Source organism: Caenorhabditis elegans, chromosome III (genome assembly GCF_000002985.6).
Source record: "Caenorhabditis elegans chromosome III".
NCBI classification, from domain to species: Eukaryota; Metazoa; Nematoda; class Chromadorea; order Rhabditida; family Rhabditidae; genus Caenorhabditis; species Caenorhabditis elegans.
Window position 1 is genome coordinate 7292132 of NC_003281.10, and position 22908 is coordinate 7315039.

The following is a 22908-nucleotide window of genomic DNA, read 5'->3' on the forward strand; positions in this document are numbered from 1 at the left end:
AACAATTGCGCTGAAATTTACAAAACAAAAAGGTTTTAAAGCTCATGGCTACTACTTAAAGAAAATAAAATTAGATCAAACGTCATCTAATCAAGAATGTAACACTCTCTTCCGAAGAATCCTTTTCTGCAAAAAATGTACGGAATCGTATATTTTCTACTATTTAGGTGGAGAAAAACGACAAATGAAACTAATTTTAGTGACAAGGCTCAAAAAGTTGTGGATTTTGAAAAAATTTCACTTCACTTTTTTATTTGGAAAACTGGAAAAAAGATATTTGTTTTTGAAATTAAAAAAATAAAGAAGCTTTATCAAAAAAGTATAGTTTCTTTCTACTTTTAAAATACTAAAATTCTTTTTTTCTCAGAATATTCTCAGTATACACTGTGCTTGTGACATGAAAACAAGGTTAATTAAAGTGAATGGAATATGAAGTAACACAGAAGAAGAGAAGGAAAAACTGAAAATTATGTGTATATATTTATATATAAAAATATAGATGAAGAAGGCGTATGTGTCAATATACACATTTTTATGGAGAGGGATGCATATCTATTTTGGAATAAAAGCGAGAAAAACGAGTGAAGCTGAGGGATGAGAGGTACGACAATCGGAGGACAACGTGGAGGGAGAAAAGAAGAAAGGGAAAACAGAATGACTGCACATGTGGAGGCACTTTTGGAAGAGAAATAGTGGCGACCATGGGTTTCAAGGTCATTTTTTGCGAATTTTGAAAACATATTTTTCAATAGTATAAAGCAAGTAGGGAAAAATAATTTTATCATTCAGTTTTTATAATTTGTTTTCGAATTTTCAAAAATTCTTTTTCGAAAATCAATATTTGATGTTTACTTCTGATGTTTTCAATTTTTCTATAATAATAATGCATTAAAGAACAAATAGAAATTGTGAAGGAGGAGAGTATTTTCGAATGCGCTTGCCTTTTAGCGGTTTTTAAACTTCAATAGGGATCAGAACAATTTATCAAAACGTTATTCAATAAAAAAGAAACAAGTAATAAAGAAAAAAAAGAAATAATTGCATGTAAATTGAAAAAAAAACATGTTTGTTTAAATAAACAAAAATAAAAAATTGTGCGTGCAAACAAAATCACGCAGAAATGCACACTTTCTATACACACCGTGACGCAATTCCGCAGATTGGTTACGGTAGTGGGCAGAAATTTGCTTTTATTTGAAAGTGATTTTTAAATCCTTTCGAAATGCATAATTCTGATTTAATACCTATTCAAATTATTTTTCTGTAATAATAAGTTAACACTTCTTTTCGTAATTTAGTTATTTAACGTAAAAATACACATCGATGCAGTCCCAGAGGTTAGAAATCTTTTAAAAACTTTGTTTCGTCCTTTACAAACCAGAAAAATGTTGATTTTAGTTTAACTGCGGCGTTTCGTTTGTGATGTGCTCGTTATTGTATATTTCCTTTTTTATAACCGTTTCTATTAATTTTTCTTCGTATTTTTTATTGTATTTTTACAGATATGTTCCGACGTCCTGACGATGATGACGACGATTACAGCGGCAGAAAAGTTATAAAACCAAAACCAATCGCTGAAAAATATGCTAAGAAACTCGGTTCAGAGTTTTCTACCGGAAAGGTGAGTTTTTAAAAAATAATTTTATCAGTTTTTCATTTGTATAATTAATTGCAGACATTTGTAACCGGAAGCGATAAATCTCAAAAAGATTTTTACGGCAGTCAACAAGTTAGAAATGATGTTATGAAGTCATCAGATTCTGGAGGAGCTCCACTTACTGAAGATGAAAAGAACAAATTGTCAGCGAAAATATTAAAAGCAGAAATGAAAGGAGATACGGTAAGAAAACATTATTTTTGCCATCTTATCGAAATAAAACTTTTAAAAACCTAAATTAAAATCTTCCTTTTATGCTTTCAGGATCTCGTCAAAAAATTGAAAAGAAAACTCGAATCCGGAATTTCTGGCGACGACGAACCACCCAAATCAAAATCAAAAGAAGTAACAATGATGAGAAGGGACCGGGAAGGAAATATCTTGCCAGCAAGTAGTAGAAGATCCGATTCTGACAGACATGGAGAGGTAAATAATTGAAGAAGGAGTAACAAAAAACTAAAAAATAAATTTTTTTTTCGGCGGTGGAATTCTTGAAATTGTGTACAAAAAATTTGCATATATTAACAATTTTTAAAAATTGTCAGAAACTGAAAATGAGACGTAAAAATGGTAATTTTCCTGATCTCAGCAAATTCAAAACTTTTTTCAACAACTAAATTCCTTGATGAAACCAATTGCCTAGCTTTAAAACCAAAAATACAATTTCTTGAATTTTTCTTTGTTTTTTGAATTTAAAATTTCATACTTCTCCTTGGTGTAGTACTGAATTCAAATCAATTTTTCAGGGCTCTTCAAGAATGCGACGCGAATATGAAAAATCACAAGATTTAGATTCGATGGTCAGAGAGGAGAAGACAGGAACAGCTGGAGATCAACTCCGTCTTTTTGAACGTTCATTAATTGTAAGTTTTAATTTTGAAAATATTAACATGGTTGAAAAATTGAAATACAACATTTTGCGGATCTAATCATTAAAAAAATTTTTTTTAAAGTTTCGCTTCGGTGTCAGCTGGAAAAATAAATAATTTAACTAAAATGTAAGTTCAGGTAAATTTATCACATTTTATTTCAGAAAAGCTCCAAAATCCGCCGTCATGATGATGAAAGCGTGGACGATATTGCTGAAATGCAAAAAGGAAAAAAGAAATCCGATGAAAAAGACAAAAAACGGAAAGAAAAGGAGTCCATAAAAGGTGTGTTTGTGAAAATATCTGAATTTTATGAGTTCCTGAAAACTTTTTTCGAAATCTAACATTTTAAACTAAATAGCACAACCAAAAAAAAACTATAAAAATTTCTGGGATGTACTCAATTCAGCCAGATTTTTGTTACCGAAAAAATCTTTGTTCCCGAATTTTCGCCCTATACTGTGAGCTAAGTTTTATTGTCTTGTTTTTATGAGGGAGTTTTCCGAAATCGAAATTTTAAAAGATCTGATTTTATTGTTGCAATTATCGGGTTCCTGATCATCAACAGAAATTTTTAAACAAAATTTTTTACTAGATCAAAGTTGTTCGGTTTCTCTGTACTATCTGCATCAGCCTTTTGTGATATTATCAATTCAGTATTAGATTTAGATCTCAAAGTTCCGCACTTCTCTTATTTTTCCTATTTCCACGTTAAGAATTCGAACTTTGTTTCTACTAATTGTAAGTACTCCCGTCGGTATCACTCACAGGGATTGCCAACCTGTCTTTTCGTATTTCCGTGATATTTCCGGGCGATAGTCTGTATATCTGTTTCATGATTTGTTTGCTAGTAATAATAATTTGCAAACGATTCTATGACATTCACTTTTTTCCTTCAAATAGATTTCAAAAAAAAAATTATATTTACAATCTTGAGAGGCTAGAAATGTCTACTATTGAAAATATTTTGTTTTCTAAAGATCTGAAATATTGAAGCAGTTTATGAATTTTGGTACTTTTACCCAAAAACTTTGATGATCCCGCTCAACAAAATAATTCTTCATTCCGTTGACACTTTCCCGTAGAAAAGGTGTCAGTGATGACACATTTATCCGCCGTTCGTCGAAGAAACAAGTCTTCTCAGTGCGTCTTCTACCTTTTCGTTGGATTAATTAGCTTAATATCATTGTTATTTGTGTGGCCAAACACTTCAAAACTACAATTACTTCCTCGAAAGTACACAAATACGTTGTTATTGTGAGGTGTTTTCTTTGGAAGTGTTTTCATTTTGAATTTCAAGATTTGCAACAATCAAGTGACTAACTCGACGATGTTTCCAAAAAGGACTATGGTCTTTCAGACGATTAGCAGCTTGAAAATTTCCATATAATATTGAAGCCCTTGTCACAGATGTGTCTGTAGTTTCAACTTCTTAAACAATAGAATCCCTGGTTTCATTTCAATCAAACCAATAAAAAAAACTCAAGATATATATTCAACAGAGGCAGAGGAAGAAAAGACAAAAAAAGAAGAAACTTGTCAATTTATGTGGTCGTCTTGGGTCTTGTACGTCCGTCACAAACACATTTCATGGTCATTTTTTCCCAATTTTCCCTCTTGCATTTCACGTGTCTTTTTTAGTTCCTATAATACAGTGTTCTTTTGAATAACAACCACCACAACCAACCAACAATTGCCACGACGATCGAGAAAAGACCCTCGGGAATGGGTTCGAGTTTCGGTCACAGTTCGTCGATCGTCGTTCCTACGGCAAGTGATCCCTCTTGTTTAATTCTTCAAAATAACCCGAAGACGTGATATTTGTTATGTGATACATGTCAAGTCGTGCACATGTCTAAAGGTCGGGAGATGGGTGGGACGGGCGTGTTTTGACCTGTAAACAGATATTGGCACCGTGCCAAAAAAATACAAGTTTTTAACAGTTTGATAATTTATTACCTAAAGTTATCAACCTAATACAATTTAAAAATTCATTTCTCGATTGAGAATAGTTAGGTACAAACCGACTCAATTCTTGCGAAGCCAGAAGCTCAGATTTTCAATCGCGGAGAAAGATCAGAAGACAATGGTTTAAAATTTCTTATCACTGATCAAGAATCCAAACCCAATAGTATATAATCATAGAAAGAAAGAATTTTGAAAAAAAGAAGCAAGAGATTAATTCAAACTATCAGTGTAAAAATCGGAAAAAAGGTGTCTCATGGGATAGTGAACTTATAATATATCTTGGTTTAAGCTTTGGTTGATGTTTTAATTTTTGTCTAACGATGAAAACACAAGAGATAACATTTGTTTTATATTTAGAATGTAGGAGATTAGGATAATTTCTTGAATCTGATCTGCGACCACGTACAGTCGGAATTTCATCAAAGGCGGCCATGAATCTGTGAAAAGAACACATTTGCGTACAGGGTGTCGACTAACCACGCCGACTTCCTTCCTTCTTGTCCAGCGCCCGTATTTCCCCGTACTCTATCTTTTTTAAACAATTAATCAGTTGTCGGAATGTGGCGATGTTTCGGTTTGAGAAGACGTCAGAGGGAGAAGAAAAGTCCGAGATAACTGTTTCACCCCGCCCGTTTATGTATTCCCTTACTGATCACAGACCGAAGCAATCTTTGACTGTCTGCGTCGTTGATGTTTTTCTTCTTAATTTTTTTTTTGATTTCGACGGAATACAATTCCTTACTCGTAAACAGTGTCAAGAATTGAAATCAAAAGGAGAATTAATCTTTCATCCGTTTGTAGACAGAAGTTTTTTTTTGCTAACTGCTGAGAATTTTGTTATTCTTTGTGACCAAGTTATTACACTGATCTGTGTAGGTCAAAGAATTATCGGAATGAGGAGAATAAGAAATCTTTGGTTCTGTTTATAGGGTAAAGTGTGTTTAGCCAATAAGGTGTTAATAGTGACGTCATCAATTGATCAAATGGAAGATCAGCTTCACATAGATCATCACCATTTGTGTTTCAAAAATATTTATAAACCCACCAAAAATAAAATGGATTTTGTGGTTCGTGTGTTGCTTTTCAAATTGATCTTATCATATAAATGTGATCCTATTGGTTGAAGGGCATTGATTTCGGATATCGATGGTTCAACGGAACATAAATACGTAAATATACATGGTATTTAGTGATGCGTGTGGAACAAGGATCTGATAGTAAAAAAACGAAACACTTCTCTCATGGAACTTGGCCTCCGCTGCCCAGAAGCTATAGAACTGTTGTTACAGTAACTGATTGAGAGTTTCAAAAATCAGCAATGTACAAAACACAGCAACTCCTAATCGGATAATTTGCAACGACTGCCTTCCAGACTCTGTGTTTTTCTGAATTTGCAACCGGTTTGTGCAAATTGGCCGTGCATCGTCTTTTTGGAAAGAACTAATAGTTTGTTTACCTGAAGTATTCATGTTTTCAGCAGAAAAGTACTCTACATCGTTCGTCCGTTCTTTCCAATTTTCAATATTAGTCTTCATTTTTCCAACTTTCCACGTCTTTTCATCCTCGCCAAATCGGGCAGGAATGTTGATGCTTGGGATTGTGTTGGAGACTGAGAGTACGAAAGAAAAATGGAAGTTTCGTGTCGGACGACGACAAAAATGTCACTGTCAGATTAGATAAGATGGACCTGAGGGTGGAAGAAGGAAAGGAGCGAAAAAGAAATGAAGAAGAAAAGGGTTTATTCTTTGCAAAAGTATCGAATACGTACACGTAAAGGTGGTTTCACACAAATCGGAGAATGAGAGAGAAAACATGAAGAGAAGGATCTACACTTTTGACTAGGAAAGTTCTAGAATTTTGGAATCGGGAACAAAAACAACTGGAAGCATTTTGAAGAACCCGAAATTACATGAGAAGGAGAAGAGATCGCTGAGGGACATGTAGCAAGAGCAGGGAAAAATGAGAAAAAAAATAAGAAAAATATTATGGATTTTCAAGAATGATTAAATTGTATGGTACAGACAAGATAAACGAAATACCGAATAACTCCTGGAAGAAGGAATTAGCGAGCCGCACGGAATCCGCCAGCGCCTCCATTAAATTCCTTAACCTTGGCGGAAAGCTTCTTCATCAACTTGCTCATGTCGAGTTTCTTCTCGCGAGCCATGTCTTCTGGAAGCTCTGTAAATAATATACATAGTAAAAAGGACTAGAGAGTTATCTTTTGAAAACAGTGTAGTCTCCAAACTTTAAAAAAAATTTGAAAAATATAATATGAAAACGTACTTTCTGTGATTTCCGAGCCGATTGGTGCTGCCTCTTCAACGTCCTCAACATCATCAAGCTCACGGCAACGAATTTTCTCGTAATAAGTAGCTTTGCGGAATGGGCGCATCAATGATGGATTGTCGAGTTGTCCTTCAGTGAGCAACTCGCAAAAACCTTTCTCCTGATATGCAAATGGATGGAAGAAGTTGACTGCTTTGCAACGTGGCTTTTCGGCGCACTTCTGGAGACATTGATCGTGCTCATCAACAGTCATTGTTGCAAGCATTGTTCCGAAGTAGACATACTCAGGAATAGCATCTGCGTGAAGTCCTTGTGGACAGACGTTAACTGAAATTTCAAGTTTGAATATACAAATAATATCGCATACAACTAAGAAAAATTGAGTTCTATCAATTTACAAATATAGATAATTAAGAAAGTAATAACAAACCTTTCTCGTCATAGGTTACATCATAGAATGGTGCTTGACGAGCTGGATTGAGATGTGCACGAAGGTCTCCCCACCATTCAGTGGTAGCTGCACATAGTGTTGTGCAAGACAACAGAGCAATTGATAGAACAAACATATTTAGGGATCAGTAAAGTATATTGTCACTACACGATGCGGTGTCAACCAAAACGGAATGAATTTGAAGGAATCTCCTGCTTTCGAAAAGGCGGGAAGAGGAAAGATGTAGAGAGAGAGAGAGGACGTCTTCTTTTTCTTCTCGGGGTGTTAAAAGCGACAGTGTCGATTGATGGGCGCAGACACAGTGGGCTACCAGAAGGAGACGCAGACTAAAGGAATGTGAGTCGCCCCGCCCATTTTGGGAACTATCTACCCGCCTCGAGGGAGGACGTGGCGCTCCGAGATGGTGAGGAATTCTGTGAAAAACAAACACTAATTAAGTCTAAGAATCAAAGATTGTTGGTATTTAGAATTCGAAGAATTCCCCGTAAATCTCCGTGCAGTAACTTGAAAAAGCCGAATGTAGAACGTAAAAGTTGATTACTCAATGATATTAACTTATAGTTAGCACTCTAAAAGTTAGAAAATGTATTTTGCTTTTTATTGAATTTGAATGTTTAAGCTGATTATTTAGCCTGGATCTAGCTTGTGCTAACTATGAAGTGATGTACCTCAACATCCATCCCGATCAAAATCAATACAGAAAATCTCACAAATAAGGAACCCCTATCGAACCCACTTGCACCAAACACATGCACTAGTTTTTTTTCTGGCATCTATCTAGCCAGCCGTAGAAGCACTCCTAAATAATTCTGATTTGTGATCCAATCAGTGTTCCAAAGCGCAGAAAAAGCGACATACCCCTCGTGATGTGATCTTTCTCCTCGAACTGACCGACGATCATCCATCATATACGGTATCGTATCTTATGCATCTGTGTTTTTTGTTTCCAGTTCACGTGATTATGTAGCAGTCAGTTTGGTAACTACTATCCAACTACGAGGAAAACAACAAATATTTTGAAATGACTCAGAGAATTGCAAGATGCGAAGAGACCGTAAGGGGTTATAAATAACCTTGTTTCTTTGCTAGATACAATCAAATCAAATGAGACATCACAAATCTCCGAATCAGTTCAGTTTGAAATAAATATCAACAGACATGGTGACGTCTTCTCCTTCTCTGCACGTCGTATATGGTTAGTTACTGATGTTTCGAGGAAATCTGATTTTGGTGAAAGAAAGTTGAAGCGGAAGAGAGAAACACGGAAACAGAAGAAAAAAGATGTTCGCAACAGTGTTTCGACTGTTTCAAATGCCATCACAAGTACTCAACTCTTCTTTCAAGTGGAAACAGTTTGCATGAACGCCTTCTTCCGGAGACGACAGGACATTGAAGCAAAAGCAACAGTAGCCTCATTGCTAGCAGACACAGAAAAGAACACTGAAAAGTAGTTTGCACTCGTTATTTTTCTCGATTACTATGAAGACCCTCCTTCGAATAGTACTTCCACTACTACCAGGACTACTACCACTTTTCAGTCAACAAAAGGATCAGAGTACTTGTGGAAAATGAGAGTTCTCCGAGGTCGAGATGAGGCATCACGTGGAATCATCATTGAATGCTTAGTTGGATCACTCTGTTTAGGGTGTTTTTCTCGGAGAATTCCCTCCAATTCCACTTGATCTCTAGAAGTGGTGTGGACTATAGATGACCGTTGGTCTGATCGGATTCCATAGGATTTTCAATGACACTTTATTAGCTATTATCAACACATTGACATCATTCGAAAATGTAATTTGAAAAGAGAAAAGAATCACGCATATGTTAGAAATTGGACACAAACATTCATTTACTAGAAAGAATTTGGAGAGTGTAAAGCTGAGTATTTCTCATATTTTGAGTTTTTCGAAATAATTTCACATTGCCACCTTCAGTATCTGTAGTTTTATAAATATTTTTATTTTTTTAGTATGCGGTTATAATTTTAATTTTTCGAAACGACATTCTACCGAATAAGCTCTAATTTTCCAATTTCAATATTTCAGAACACAAGCGAATCGAACGTTCATTTGACGACTGCTCCAGATGTATTGATAGTTCAAGATTAAAGAAACATAATATCATTGCTGTTGGGATTAACGTAAGTTTTCCATTATGTAGTTTAAATATCTTAAATTGAAAAAAAAAGTCTACAGTAATCTAGGAAAGATAGGGAATTAATTTATGTTTTCCTTTTTTGTCATACTAACTATGATATATTTTCGATACAGTACACTATTTCAACTAGTTTCACGTTTTTGCAACATCTTAGCAGTTCGTGTTCATTTCCATTGTTTTCTAGATTCTTGAATAGTCTTCATTCATCGAATTATTACCACTTCAGTTTCATTTAAAGTGACCACACCTGCTTTTTGCCAACCTCCTTCGCGCCGCCAAAATTCGAAATTTACGCCAATAAAAGGAAGTAAAAAAAGAGTTTGACAAGATTTGTGGCATTGATTTCCCCCCACGACGAAGAAGAGGGCACTACTGTCAGAAATTCTCGAGATACTGATCTTTTTAATTTCGCCCATTGAGATTTCGATCGGTTTGAAACGGCCGTCTTTACGGGGGTCTCGTGTACTTATTTTTGAACTAATTTAAGAAACTGATCAAAAATCTATAGAAAGAATGTAGAAATAAATATTAAAGAGGGAAGTTAACTATTTAGAGCACTTTTTTGAAATGCGATTCTATAAACAGAAGCATCTGAAATTAATACTAGTGAAGAGTTGCATGTAAAAATCAGATATCGACAATTATGATTATATTAGAGGCGAGCGAAAGGAATATAAAATAAAGTTGAAACTATTTAGCGGAATATTTGGTAATTTCACCAAAATCAAAACGAGGTTTCTGTTCACTCAATCCTGTGAAATCTAGATCAAACTCAGAATCTCATAGAAAAACGATTGACTATTTAAAATTCTTGTTCCGATATTTCACTTTTTCACCTGGAAAAGTGATATATCAGTCCACAGATACGTCAAATACCGTTGCCAATGAAAAATGAAAAATTGCCAACTTTCCAGTAATTCAGAAATGATCAAAAATCGGTGAAAAGACGACGTGACAATTCGAGCCCCTTGATTCATTCTTCTTCACTCACTTCACTCACTTACAATACACATACACGCATACAAAAACACTAGTTATTTGTGATGTTTGGTTTCTTAATGAAAAGTAGTTATTGAACGATCATTCCGGCAAGAAGACCGCCCATTGTGAATGAATAGTAAAAAAATGGGTTTCTATGGAATTAATTTGCATATTTTAAATCTTTTTATGCAAACCTTATTCTGTTAGACTCGGTAAATTGATTTGAAATAGACAATATCATTCGGATAAAATATATGAAAGTTGGCTGAAAATGTGAATTTTTTTTATTTTCAGACATATTTGGCAGTTGTCGAATGGGATGGACTGGACGATGAGCATTTGATCATTGTGCCAACTCAACACTGTTCCAGTACAATTCAATTGGACGAAAATGTGTGGGATGAGATGAGATTATGGAGAAAAGGTTTGAAATTTGGAAGAATTATGTAAAAATTTGAAAATGAACACCTTAATGAAAAAAACAAAAGGAAAAGGCGAAAAATAAAAAATATATTTTTTTCGTCAAAACAAAAATTCTTAACGTTTTTGTTTTAGAATCTAATTTCAAAAAAAAATCGATTTTCCGTAAAATAGCAAAAAAAAAATTTTACTGAAAATATCCATTTTTATACCAATATACCAAAAACAATTTTTTTGTAGAATACCAACAGAAAAAAAAAGCAAAAAATAGTAAAATAGCAAAAAAAAAATTTTACTGAAAATATCCATTTTTATACCAATATACCAAAAACAATTTTTTTGTAGAATACCAACAGAAAAAAAATAGCAAAAAATAGTAAAATAGCAAAAAAAAAATTTTACTGAAAATATCCATTTTTATACCAATATACCAAAAACAATTTTTAGTAGAATACCAACAGAAAAAAATAATTTCCGTCAAAAAAAACAAAAAAGATTTTTTGCAAAATATCAACAAAAAAAAATTTCTCGTCAAAATGCTAAAAACAAAAGAAATATTTTTGAATTTTTGTAAAAATACCACAAAACCAAAGATATTCCATTTTTCGTCCGAATATGAATAAAAACCAAAAAAATACAATTTTTTGTGAAATACCATCAAAAAATCAGTTTTTGTCAAAATTCCAATTTTAAAAAACGAAAAAAAATCGATTCTTCGTAAAAATACAAGAAAAACCAAAAATTCCATTCTCCGCCAAATTATTAAAAAAAAACACTTTTTTAACTCAAAATACCATAAAAAAGCTCAGCCATGTACTGTAGCTCCAAACTCCTGCGGATTTTTTTCTATTTTTTAAATAGTTAATCTCTCGTTTCTTCAAATAAAAAAAGCGAAACTGGAGAAAAAATATAAAAAGTTTGAGGAAATTTCTCGACAAGCTAAAAACTACAGTACTCCATCGAGTCGTACTTTTCTGTATTTAAGAATCCGATCGTTTTGACACCGAGTAATGAATTTCCAGATATCTTTTTGAATTTTGGACTACGTTTTGACTAGAACCAATAATAGAACCAATAACTACGTTTTGACTAGAACCAATAAATTCAAGTTCTCAAAAATAAAATTAAAAAAATATTTTTTTCAGGTCTCGTCGCCGTCTGGAAGTCTCAAAATCGTGATTGCATATTCTTTGAGATGTCACGCCACGTGGATTCGAACCCGCACGTCTTTATTGAATGTGTCCCAGTTGAACAGGAAATTGGTGATATGGCTTCGATTTATTTCAAAGTAGGCTACCATCTGAGAAAATATATCACCTGACAGGATAATAAAAAAGTTTTGGGAATTTCTAAAATTTTGAAAAGTTAATTTTTATCTAGCAGTACCTAATTTCAAATAACTATTTTTTTGTGTTTTTGTGTTCTCTTACGAACTTTGATCAAATCAAACCAAAACTAAAAAAATGTTTGGTATTTATGTTTTCTTTTTTCTTTGATTAAATTAATCACACAGAGAGACGTTGCGCGAAACAACAAAATTGCTCTTAATTAACGGGCGACCAAGCCGTTTCTTTTGGAGAGACACTTTGGAGACTATGAAGAAAATGCGTGGAATGCGGTCGCTACAATAACTAGTCAGTGTTGGGTGCGGAAAATCGAAAGATTAGGAATTAATTAGGATAATATTCGAGTTTTTTATTGAAAAATTTATATTTTATAAGTTAGATATGAGTTTCATAGGGTTTTTTTATTTATTTCTTTGTTTTTAAATAAAGAAAATGAACAGAAAAATTATGTTTGAATTCCCTCACGAGTTGGTTACTGTAGGGTTACTGTAGTTTTTTGAGTCTCTAAAATTTTCTCTTTTAATTCAAATTCAATTCAGATCTTTTTTCTTAACTGAAGCAAAGTGCTAATTTAAAGAAATTTAAAATTTAAAGAATGTAAACAGAATTTAAGAACTAATTTACTTTAAAAAAAATTCTAACAGACAGTAGTACTACTCCACTTTTCATGATTTTTGTTGCCTTTGTTCAGAATTCTTTGATTGAACGTTCAAATTCGGCATACTCAATTTCTTAAATTGTGAAAATCCAATTGTCCTAGTTGACCAGGAAGTTCAATAAAATCATGACCGCATCTACACACTTATATCCTCATGTTCTACCCCACGATCAAAACAAAAAGCATGGTCACGCGCCGATATATTCTAGGGATCGGTTCATCATCCCTCTCCTATCACCGACCGCCACCAAAAACAAAAAAAAGAGTAGAGAGATAAAGAAGTTGTCGTTATCAATTTTTGTCAGCTTTTTTTTTCTTCTTTTTTGTCATATGATCATTCTTGGTATGTATATTTATGGAATGATATCTGAGATATTCAAAAAAAACGAGAAAAAACTAAAGACACAAACATCTTCTCTTAAGCGAGTTTAAGACGAATATCTTAAACTTCCCGCAACTTTCACTGATTGGATGTACTTTAAGAAAGAAAAATCTACGATCTCTAGAGAACCTGATCTATTTTTAGAGTAAATCTTTGTTGATTTACGATCTCCGAGACGTTATCATCAGCAATTTGTGCATTAATTTGAGTTGGCATACGTGTTTAGATATGATCTTGAAATCGGAACACACCGCCGTCGCAAAAGTTCACATTCCACAAGAAATTTGAAGGAGTGTGGCCTCGAAAACCGTTTAATTTCTCATTTCTATTCGTTCGAGGGATCTCATTATCAGATTTATCGCCTTATCACCCTCCACAAGGAATTCTTTAGCGGCATTTGTAGCAAGAAAAAAGTGTTTGAAGGTTTCTGAACCGTCATGTCCCTTGAAGTGATTAATGTATTTTTCGCGCATCTCTACTTTTTGTGTGTCGGAGGGTGACGATTCTAACAGGGATATACACATACCCCGAGACATACTGGCGCTTGCACGGGATACAAATATTTGGGGTTTTGAACTGAGATAATATCAATCTCGAATGTCATTGATATATTATTTTTCAAAACTGGGGAAATTTTAAGAAAAAAAAATTTAGACTCCCAATTTCAGAAAGCAATCAACGAGTGCGAAGGTGAATACATGGATAATAAGAAATTGATAGAAACAAAAGATCTTCGTCGTCAAATTCCGAAAGGATTCAGTTATTTTGCCGTTGATTTTGGACTTTCAAATGGATTTGCTCATGTTATTGAAAGTCACGATCACTTTCCATCCACATTTGCTACGGTGGGTTTTTACGAATTATTTGAGAAATCAGATACTGTATTATGTACCCAGACGCGAAGTTTTGCGATTTTTGCCTCAAAGATACAGTACCGGGTCTCAACACGAAATTTTTTGTTAAAAGCAAAGGGTGTGCGCCTTTAAAGTGTACTGTAGTCTGAAAGTATTGTTTCTGTGGCAAAATGTTTTAATCGAAAATCTATTAAAAATCGATAAATATTCCGCGGGACATGGTACCGTATTTTTAAAAGAAAAATTGTAAAGGGTAATAGTTACCGTAATACCCTAACAAGGGAAGTCTTTGAGGGGGTCCGTAGATTTGGGGTTCTCATGCTAAAATTCCTACAGAAGAGTGTTAGTTATGATCTCTCCAAAAAATTTAGCTGCCCAGGTCAAGTTTCAGCAAAGTTATGACGTTTTGAAATTTCAGTTAAAAACACCATTGAAATCCACTGTCTTACCATGCAATCCACGCAAATCTCAGCTTGCGTGACCACCGAAAATGTGACACCCACCACATTGAGTTGAAAAATGTCCTCGGTGGCCGAGTTGGGAGTGCGCGCGTCTGATAAGATTTAAGCTTTGGTTCGATTCCTTCTATTTTTGAAATATTTTTGTAAGTTGAATAAAGTTGTAAAACAACTCATTCAAACATTTTTGCGCATTTTTAAAGTGATTTTATTCTTATTCGGGAACCTAGAATCATTGTCCGCACTTTTTGGAAATTTTTATTTTTTTCATTTTTGCTCAAAATTTCTTGATCAACTCCAAGCAAAAAATTCAAAAAATTTCATTTTTCTAAACAATTATGAAATTGCTATGTTGTTGTTCAGAAATGTATGAAACGTACATTACACAAGTTTTAACTCTCTATTCGCAAGTAAACCGTCGAAATGATCTACATCTCACGAACTTTGTGCAAAATATTTAACCAACTTTGAAGTTGCATAACTTCGTTGAGATAAATTATTTTGAAAAATGATCAACTAACAAAATGTTTGTTGAATAATAGTGAACAAAGTTTTAATTATAAACTTTTTGATACCTTCAGCCACCAAAAAGTTGTGACCGTTTTCCAAAACACAATGTTAATAGAAAAACTAGCCAAATGCCAACCTTGTTTTCTTCTTTGTAGCTGGAGGTATCAAAAAGTTTATAACTAAAACTTTGTTCACTATTATTCAACAAACATTTTGTTAGTTGATCATTTTTCAAAATAATTTATCTCAACGAAGTTATGCAACTTCAAAGTTGGTTAAATATTTTGCACAAAGTTCGTGAGATGTAGATCATTTCGACGGTTTACTTGCGAATAGAGAGTTAAAACTTGTGTAATGTACGTTTCATACATTTCTGAACAACAACATAGCAATTTCATAATTGTTTAGAAAAATGAAATTTTTTGAATTTTTTGCTTGGAGTTGATCAAGAAATTTTGAGCAAAAATGAAAAAAATAAAAATTTCCAAAAAGTGCGGACAATGATTCTAGGTTCCCGAATAAGAATAAAATCACTTTAAAAATGCGCAAAAATGTTTGAATGAGTTGTTTTACAACTTTATTCAACTTACAAAAATATTTCAAAAATAGAAGGAATCGAACCAAAGCTTAAATCTTATCAGACGCGCGCACTCCCAACTCGGCCACCGAGGACATTTTTCAACTCAATGTGGTGGGTGTCACATTTTCGGTGGTCACGCAAGCTGAGATTTGCGTGGATTGCATGGTAAGACAGTGGATTTCAATGGTGTTTTTAACTGAAATTTCAAAACGTCATAACTTTGCTGAAACTTGACCTGGGCAGCTAAATTTTTTGGAGAGATCATAACTAACACTCTTCTGTAGGAATTTTAGCATGAGAACCCCAAATCTACGGACCCCCCTCAAAGACTTCCCTTGTAAATTCAATTACCTAGTTTTTAGAAAAATAAAAATAGAAAAGCAATTTAATTTTTTTCAGGAAATAATTGCCGGAATGCTTGATCTACCACCGAAAAAGTGGAGAAAACGAGAAACCGATGAAATGTCGAAGCAGAAGTCTCGTGCTGAAAATTTCAAAAAGCTCTGGGAGCCAGTTGATTGGACAAAACGGTTGAAAAATGATTCGACAAAGTGATTATCTTGATTTATTCCATAATTTGTTATTCTCTGTATTACTCTTTTATTGTTTTTATACTTTTCGCTTCATTATGAAATATCAATTTCAAAACGATATAGAAACTCCATTGATCTCAACAGTCTCTCCTTCAAATCCTTTAACTGTTGTACGGCCCAATGTGGCGAAGTGCTCACGGAGTTGATTCTGCTTTGGAAGAAGATCAGCGATCGTTGGATCCGACAGAAATTCCATCAGATTGTGTTCAGCCTCAGCTTGATTGCACTGGAAAAATCCGTATTAATTTAATTAATCAAATAATCTCAATAACATACCAATTTAAGCATTTTTTCAACATATTGAGCTTTTGCTTCTGCTTCATCCATATTTCCCAATTGATTCCATGCATTCCATTTCATTCGCTGCTCAATTTGAAAGAAATATGGTTGAATTGTATCACATTTCCCTGATGTTGCCTGTTTATAGAGGCTATACATTTGCAGCTGATCATTGATACTAGTTTTAATTGGTCCTAAATAGGCTTTTCTTGATTCAAAACAATTATTATTTCAGCTCACCATTTTTAGGCAATGCATTAATAATCCACACTGCTGCCTCGAATTGCTCATCGAGTGATTTACCCATTGTTGAAGTGATAATATTGGAAACTATTTACGACTGAGCTTGCGGAAAATGAGAAGACTGGAGTACGCGGAACAAATTAGTGATGTGACAGTTTAAGACGTTTGAATAAAACAACGAACTTTTATGAAATTCTTAATTGAGAAAACATCAATACGCACAAAAAGTCAATAAAGAGTTAATCAAACACTCTAAAACAGAATAATCGATAATAAAATCAATAGGTAACAATAACTGCTTGTGGATGCCGTGCTGATCAGAATCGTCGGACCGGCGCCTCCGTCTGTCTAACAGTCTTTCTGAAAAATACTATATTGAAAACAAAATTTATATACTGACAACGTACTCGATTCTCTGTGCAATTCTATCCTCTTGTGTTGCTCCGTAAAGCTCGATTTGATAGTAGTTGTGATTGAGATGTTTCGGCTCAGATGATGGCTCTAAAAATGCAAATTTTATCAACTGTTTAGCGACAGTCTAACAACTACCAAAGAGATCTAGAAAACTTACTTGGCATGTTATCAGGTCTTTTTGGGTAACGTTGTCCAATACGAATCGGTGAGGGCACAATAGATGGCGGTGCAACACCAGGATGAGTAGCTATCACTGGAACCACCGATGGAGCTGGCACTGCTGCATTCGGAATGTAATTGAAGCGAAAGTCCGGCGTGATCTGAAAATCATAATGACTTCTTTTTTCATAAATATTTATTACTTTTCCATTGTATGCAGCAGCTGGATTAAATGTGTGCCTTGCCGCTGGTGGATGGATGTCAGTACGATTAATTTGGGAATTGAATCCGAAACGGTTTGACGATTGGGAAGTATGGCTGGCATCGTTTTCTGCCTTATATTCCATTTGAGAGTTGTCCCTCGAGCTATCATTCGAATTTGCGAAGCGTCTGTAGTTTGGCTGAAAATAGTCATTTTAAACTAATGTGTTTTTATTTGAAACGAACTGTCGTTTTATGGCTGTTGTTGAAGTAACTGTCTCCACTACTCGAATGTTCAGATGTCAATGGTGGTCTCGACGGAAAACTGACTCCATTCTCCTGAAATTAAACAAACAGTCAACGAACAAGAAATACAAACCAACAAAGCTTCGCAGTTTCCCAAAGTAATCTCCACGCCCTCGTCTTGGAACATGTGTACCAGAATCTGCCAGATTTTCCATCCCACTCGTTCCCGCATTTGGAGATTTTCCGTTCTTCAGCTGTTCTTCTTCTGGAAAAATGATCGATGAATTTCTGCTGATGAGAATAATGATTTGCATACCGAATGCGATTCTAGCATCTGTCATCGTCCTTTGATCGACAGACTTGTTGTAGTGCTCGGCACGTTCGACGAGTCCCTTCAACATAAACTTGTTTGTCAGTCTCGGTCGATAGCACTGCAATGAGTACGCCCGATTTTGGGACTTTTCGACTTATGTGAACCACAAAGTCTGAAAGCGACACTTCTGAAACTTACAGTGGATCTTATGTGTTCTTCTGGAATGCGTGAAGTAGCGAAGAGAGATGAAGAGAGATCGTTAGCTGCAAATAACATAAACTTTCTCTCGAAGTTTCGTAAAGATATCCTCACTGTCATCCTCATTCAAATCAGCAGCCAGCTCGCGAAGAAATGCTTCGCTGTTAAATTGCGAAAAATCCTGAAATAGGAAACTATTCAACTGTCACAGTTCATCAAGAGTATTCGATAATTTTCTGAATTATCGAACCAACCTCATCTCTCAGGCAACATCCGTTTGGATTGTTTTGCTCTCGTCTTTCCTAAATTTTAAAATGAATTCTTCTTAAAGATTGTTGACCTACGTTCACTCTCTCCATCGTTTTTTGGATAATCGGAAAAGAAGTTTCGGCGATTTCCTGAAAAATTAAAACAGTATTTAAAACAGATCGTTAAAATATTTAAAATGCAAAAAGTTAAGTTCGTTGTTTCCTAAAAACTAAACAAATTCGCGCCGTCCACAGTACCTTTGTACAATCGCGTCGAGACCCAAATCTCTCCCGAAAAGACGTGCCTTTAAAGCAGTTTTTTTTATTTTTCTGTTTCTCTCATTCCGCTTATTTTTCTCTTTCAAGTATCTTCAAACTGTTCAAATTTCTGCGCAATGTGATATCGGATGATTATGCTAATAAATCTATCATCGTAAAAAAGGTGAAGCACAGAGTGCGGTGCGTCCACAGAGCCATAAATTATAGAATTCTATAGAACGTGACGAGGTTGTGGTAAACAACTACTTGGTTCTAACTCGAAGCGTATTGTACTTTTCGAATTGCTTAATTTATTCTAATAGTTTTCAAAAATCAGTTGTTGCTGTGCTCTATGTGATTATTTATAGTTCCGCCCATTCTCATTTTCATCTTTGTTTACTCGAAAATCCTTTTTATCGATTGCAGTTTTCAGGTTCGAATACGCAGGTGACCTCATTCTACAAATGTCTGATTCCAGCCAAACAGAACATAAAAATCCCGAAGTCAGGTATTTATCTGCAAATTCTAAAGTTTGAAAATTGCATTTCCAATTTACAGCGCGAGCAATTCAAGTTCAAGTTCCACGGACAATACCACGGACAATACCACGTCAGACGAAGAGAAACTAGTCAAAAGGGTAAGATCCTAGAATAACATTAAAAAAACAGTGTTTCTAAAATTACTAATATTCAGGCTCAAGCTGCGAAGAAGCAGCTCACAGAATACTATAAGAAGCAAAATGAGATACTGGACCATTTCAAACAGGATAGTGAGCAGATAGAGGCAACTCGACGGACTAAAATACGGCATCAAAGTCTCAAATCGAACGAGTCGGAGTTTTCGGAAGTTAATGAGCATGATCATTTGAGCTCTCTAAAAGCGTCTACAGTATCAATTCATTCAAAGGATTCCCTCATGGTTCGTCATGAAGAAGCTCAGAATGAAGAGATAAAGCTTACAAAAGCAGCAGCTCGTCTTGCCCACATCACTCTTTTTGTCAATTTAGTTCTCATGTTGGCTAAAATCTTTGCATCCTACCTCTCAGGTTCGATGTCCATTATTTCATCAATGGTTGATTCTGTCGTGGATCTCACTTCTGGAGCAGTTCTTTCAATTTCTTCACGAATGATTCGAAAACGTGATCCGTATCAATATCCACGCGGGAGAACTCGCGTGGAGCCGCTTTCACTGATTCTTATCAGTGTTATCATGGGAATGGCAAGTGTACAGCTTATTATCTCCTCAGTGAGAAGAATCCATGACGCAGGTGCGAATCTTTCAGCGTTTAAATTCGTTAACGACTTATTTCAGCAGTCTATGGTATCAAAGACCCAATTAATGTGAGCTGGCCAACTATTGCAATCATGGGATCAACGATTGCCGTAAAGCTAACTCTTTTCATTATTTGTCAGAAGTATGTAGAATTTCTGATTTCCTAAAAACATATTATCAAACTATTCTTTTCAGATACAAATCCAATTCTTCTATCAAAGTTCTCTCTCTGGATCATCGTAATGATTGCATTTCAAATTCAATGGCTCTGGCATGTGCATGGCTCGCTTTTTATTATACTGTGAAAGACGGTGACGAGAAATCAGGAGCCGTGGTTTTTGAAAAGCAGTTCGATTTATATTATTTGGATCCTGCTGGCGCCATACTTGTATCTGTATACATCCTCTACACGTGGATCCGAACCGGATACGCGCATTTCGTCATGCTCAGTGGAAAGTCAGCTCATCCAGAGTTGATCAATCGGATTGTTCATCAGTGTATCGAGCATGATCCACGGATTACACATATTGACACCGTTTATGTATATCACTATGGAACCAAATTTCTTGTCGAGGTAACAAACGAAAATATAATCTTCAAATATAAAATAATTTCAGGTTCACATCGTTCTTGACCAAAACATGAGCCTCAAAGTGACCCACGACATAGCCGAAAGCCTTCAAACAGGAATCGAATCGCTTCCGGAAATCGAGAGAGCCTTTGTTCATTGTGACTACGAATTTGAGCATCACCCACATGACGAGCACAAGGCCGTTTAAGAATCCTTTCACTTGATAGTTTACAATGTATTTTGAATTAATATCTTACTTTACTGCCCGCAAATATTTTATTTTTCAAAGATCCCCCACCAATCCGAGTCTCCCATTTTAATCATTCCGAATTTTTTAGAAGTTTTGAAATCTTGAAGAATGATTCTAATTATATTCAGAATGACCACCATTATATGTTTTACCTTTCACTTCTACTATCCATGTCTCACAGATCAATCGGTTCGATTAAAATCTTCATTTTTAAAGAGTAGACAATTAAAATTAAGAATCAAAAAATGAATTCTAGCAAGAAAGTCCATAGCAATCATAAGCAAATCCGATTCTCTCCAACTCGCATTGCATCCATCCAACATACAAATTGCACTCGGTATCGAAGAAATCTTTGATGCATCCGATGAATGTCTCGGTGGCTCCACAGAAATTATTTGGATTGGCGTTTACGGTGGCATTGAATTTGTAGAAACATGCACGATATTGGTTTCCGTCGGTGGTTTCTCCTTTACGAATGCAGTCAATATTGCTCTGGTATACTGGAAGAAATACAATAATTGGAAATTCCAAAACTTTGTGTATGTTTGTATTTCTGTCCCAGAAGGCTTCGATATCTGTTTTCAATTTACGAAATGACTATTATGGGGACTCAGAAAAATTCATCTGTTGAGTTCGAAACGCCCCGCCCCCAGGAGTTGGGTCTCGTTAGGAATTGGCGGCGATACCGTAAATTCCATCGGTTTTTGCCCCGGTTTTTTAATTATTTTCATGTTTGAATGATGTTTAAGAAATGCATTTGAAGTTTAACATCGGCTAAAATTATTGAAAGTATTTGAACTTACGGTTTTACCGCCAATATTGCCCAATGCCTAACGAGACCCAACGTTTAGGGGAGGAGCGCGATTGCGTCTCGATATCGCAAGTCGAATTATTCTGCTCACAATAACTTTTACGAAAGGTTACGGTAGTATGTTACAACTTCTTGGAAATGTGAATTTTCATTTTAAATGTACAAACTCTCTTTTTGAGGGGTCTCGCCACGATCTCAATCATAAAATTGATCTTAAATGTGGGGTTTAAAGTTAATGATGTTTCACATTTCATTTTTCTACAGTATGGAAAATTTTAAATTCACCTTCTGGAAATAATTAGCTATTTTGGAGTGTCTTACCATCAAATCCAGTACTACAAATAAATTCCAAATGTTTCATCAAATGAGTGTATTGCATAACATTCCACCAATCAGTGTTACCCAATGAAATCAAATAGAAACGATCTGTACAAGTATCATAGGCGGCACCAAGAGTTTGAACGAATTGCTGACGAGCTCTGAAAATTGATTTGGTTTGAAATGTGACTGATAATTATTTGATGAAAACTAACTGACAAACCGCAGCCAATTGATCCATTCCTTGATCAATCATTCCGATTGTCGCATTGGTGAGAATGTTGGCTTCACGCCAAGTAGTTGTTGGAGCAAGACCAACGGAAGAAGCAAATCCAGCCTTAAATGGTAAAAAAATTTCCTTTTGCTACGTTTTGATATTTATAGTCAGAAAATGACAATTTCTTACTCCCTGTATCTTTTCTCATGCGAGACTCTAGGTGTAGGATCATGCTCAGCAGACCAAGTAGCTTCCAAAACTTGCTAAATTGCATATCTTCAAACTGGCATTACACAAACATTTTTGCTTTCTGTTTTATTTCTTTTCATTGCAAAATTCCATTATTTGTTACACAGAGTCCAACACATTTTACCAAAAGCGATCGAAATTTTTTAGAACTGTTCTGCTGTACAAATTTTGAAATTTCTAGAATCTAAAACTTCTCACTTTCTCACTGGCTCGAGTCGAGCTTCTTCCTTAAACTAACCTGAGCAGATGCAAATGGTACACTATTACACGTTCCAATTGCCAAATTACTTGGTCCAGCAACTGAGAAATACTTTTGAACTTGTTGATCCGTGAGCAAGTAATCTCCAAGAGTTGGAAGAAGTGGATTAAAGAGTCCAGTGACTAAGAGTACGGACGAAAGTCCGATAATGAAGCGGAGAAGCATAGCTGGAAATTTTTAATCTCTATCATCTATGTATATATCCAGTAGTAAAGATAAAAAACTGTGA

The 22908-nt window shown here is 34.9% G+C and overlaps 7 protein-coding genes across 10 annotated transcripts; 2 read left to right on the plus strand and 5 right to left on the minus strand.

The window, feature by feature from the left end:
- Positions 1-1502: 1502 nt before the first annotated feature.
- Positions 1503-16224, plus strand: cwf-19L2 (CWF19-like protein 2 homolog; the record flags this gene model as incomplete). Of its 2 annotated transcripts, NM_001025954.7 has the most annotated exons (10): positions 1503-1621; positions 1676-1840; positions 1922-2083; positions 2404-2520; positions 2691-2811; positions 9280-9374; positions 10667-10796; positions 11938-12080; positions 13847-14023; positions 15980-16224. In NM_001025954.7, 10 exons carry the CDS (start codon positions 1505-1507, stop codon positions 16133-16135), a joined length of 1383 nt encoding a protein of 460 aa, NP_001021125.1. The 2 variants fall into 2 exon arrangements, with proteins under 2 accessions (NP_001021125.1, NP_001021126.1); NM_001025955.5 differs by lacking the exons at positions 1503-1621; positions 1676-1840; positions 1922-2083; ... (3 more) ...; positions 10667-10796; positions 11938-12080 and having other exon boundaries at positions 13877-14023; positions 15980-16135.
- B0361.9 (PAN domain-containing protein) lies at positions 6217-7500 on the minus strand. The gene is made up of 3 exons (NM_066207.5): positions 7214-7500; positions 6781-7110; positions 6217-6675 (listed from the first exon to the last, which is right to left on the minus strand). The coding sequence occupies exons 1-3, from the start codon at positions 7347-7349 to the stop codon at positions 6557-6559; spliced, it is 585 nt and encodes a 194-aa protein (NP_498608.1). The 5' UTR covers positions 7350-7500; the 3' UTR covers positions 6217-6556.
- On the minus strand, positions 7359-7400 carry B0361.14 (uncharacterized protein; the record flags this gene model as incomplete). Its single annotated transcript, NM_001361733.1, has 1 exon — positions 7359-7400. One exon carries the CDS (start codon positions 7398-7400, stop codon positions 7359-7361), a length of 42 nt encoding a protein of 13 aa, NP_001348730.2.
- acbp-4 (ACB domain-containing protein) lies at positions 16164-16978 on the minus strand. The gene is made up of 3 exons (NM_066208.3): positions 16693-16978; positions 16450-16646; positions 16164-16399 (listed from the first exon to the last, which is right to left on the minus strand). Exons 1-3 carry the CDS (start codon positions 16757-16759, stop codon positions 16223-16225), a joined length of 441 nt encoding a protein of 146 aa, NP_498609.1. The 5' UTR covers positions 16760-16978; the 3' UTR covers positions 16164-16222.
- On the minus strand, positions 16864-18642 carry F56C9.6 (the record flags this gene model as incomplete). 3 transcript variants are annotated; one of them, NM_066209.6, is made up of 11 exons in its annotated part: positions 18571-18639; positions 18481-18528; positions 18341-18407; positions 18227-18291; positions 18032-18107; positions 17853-17980; positions 17716-17808; positions 17472-17669; positions 17267-17429; positions 17103-17196; positions 16864-17055 (listed from the first exon to the last, which is right to left on the minus strand). In NM_066209.6, the coding sequence occupies exons 1-11, from the start codon at positions 18583-18585 to the stop codon at positions 17013-17015; spliced, it is 990 nt and encodes a 329-aa protein (NP_498610.1). In that variant the 5' UTR covers positions 18586-18639. The 3 variants fall into 3 exon arrangements, with proteins under 3 accessions (NP_498610.1, NP_001122703.1, NP_001122704.1); NM_001129231.4 differs by having other exon boundaries at positions 16866-17055; positions 18032-18146; positions 18571-18642; NM_001129232.4 differs by having other exon boundaries at positions 17013-17055; positions 18032-18119; positions 18571-18642.
- A 516-nt stretch (positions 18643-19158) lies between these two features.
- On the plus strand, positions 19159-21088 carry F56C9.3 (Cation efflux protein cytoplasmic domain-containing protein). Its single transcript, NM_066210.7, has 6 exons — positions 19159-19240; positions 19291-19369; positions 19426-19999; positions 20044-20146; positions 20200-20578; positions 20622-21088. Exons 1-6 carry the CDS (start codon positions 19197-19199, stop codon positions 20781-20783), a joined length of 1341 nt encoding a protein of 446 aa, NP_498611.1. The 5' UTR covers positions 19159-19196; the 3' UTR covers positions 20784-21088.
- nspg-6 (DUF19 domain-containing protein) lies at positions 21018-22846 on the minus strand. The gene is made up of 4 exons (NM_066211.6): positions 22659-22846; positions 22170-22291; positions 21958-22115; positions 21018-21325 (listed from the first exon to the last, which is right to left on the minus strand). The coding sequence occupies exons 1-4, from the start codon at positions 22842-22844 to the stop codon at positions 21078-21080; spliced, it is 714 nt and encodes a 237-aa protein (NP_498612.1). The 5' UTR covers positions 22845-22846; the 3' UTR covers positions 21018-21077.
- Positions 22847-22908: the final 62 nt, after the last annotated feature.

What these genes read in the sequence shown, in the direction of transcription:
- nspg-6 (NM_066211.6), bottom strand. Translation starts at nt 22,844, where the DNA reads ATGCTTCTCCGCTTCATTATCGGACTTTCGTCCGTACTCTTAGTCACT. An exon ending in TACCATTTGCATCTGCTCAG is followed by an intron (nt 22,292 to 22,658) that starts GTTAGTTTAAGG and finishes TTACCATTTAAG; the next exon opens with GCTGGATTTGCTTCTTCCGT. An exon ending in TTGTAGTACTGGATTTGATG is followed by an intron (nt 21,326 to 21,957) that starts GTAAGACACTCC and finishes TATTTCTTCCAG; the next exon opens with TATACCAGAGCAATATTGAC.
- B0361.9 (NM_066207.5), bottom strand. Translation starts at nt 7,349, where the DNA reads ATGTTTGTTCTATCAATTGCTCTGTTGTCTTGCACAACACTATGTGCA. An exon ending in TGTAACCTATGACGAGAAAG is followed by an intron (nt 7,111 to 7,213) that starts GTTTGTTATTAC and finishes TTGAAATTTCAG; the next exon opens with TTAACGTCTGTCCACAAGGA. An exon ending in CGGCTCGGAAATCACAGAAA is followed by an intron (nt 6,676 to 6,780) that starts GTACGTTTTCAT and finishes TATTATTTACAG; the next exon opens with AGCTTCCAGAAGACATGGCT.
- F56C9.3 (NM_066210.7), top strand. Translation starts at nt 19,197, where the DNA reads ATGTCTGATTCCAGCCAAACAGAACATAAAAATCCCGAAGTCAG. An exon ending in AAGAGAAACTAGTCAAAAGG is followed by an intron (nt 19,370 to 19,425) that starts GTAAGATCCTAG and finishes ACTAATATTCAG; the next exon opens with GCTCAAGCTGCGAAGAAGCA. An exon ending in GAACCAAATTTCTTGTCGAG is followed by an intron (nt 20,579 to 20,621) that starts GTAACAAACGAA and finishes AAATAATTTCAG; the next exon opens with GTTCACATCGTTCTTGACCA.
- acbp-4 (NM_066208.3), bottom strand. Translation starts at nt 16,759, where the DNA reads ATGGGTAAATCACTCGATGAGCAATTCGAGGCAGCAGTGTGGATTATT. An exon ending in TAATGCATTGCCTAAAAATG is followed by an intron (nt 16,647 to 16,692) that starts GTGAGCTGAAAT and finishes AAGCCTATTTAG; the next exon opens with GACCAATTAAAACTAGTATC. An exon ending in TTGAAAAAATGCTTAAATTG is followed by an intron (nt 16,400 to 16,449) that starts GTATGTTATTGA and finishes GGATTTTTCCAG; the next exon opens with TGCAATCAAGCTGAGGCTGA.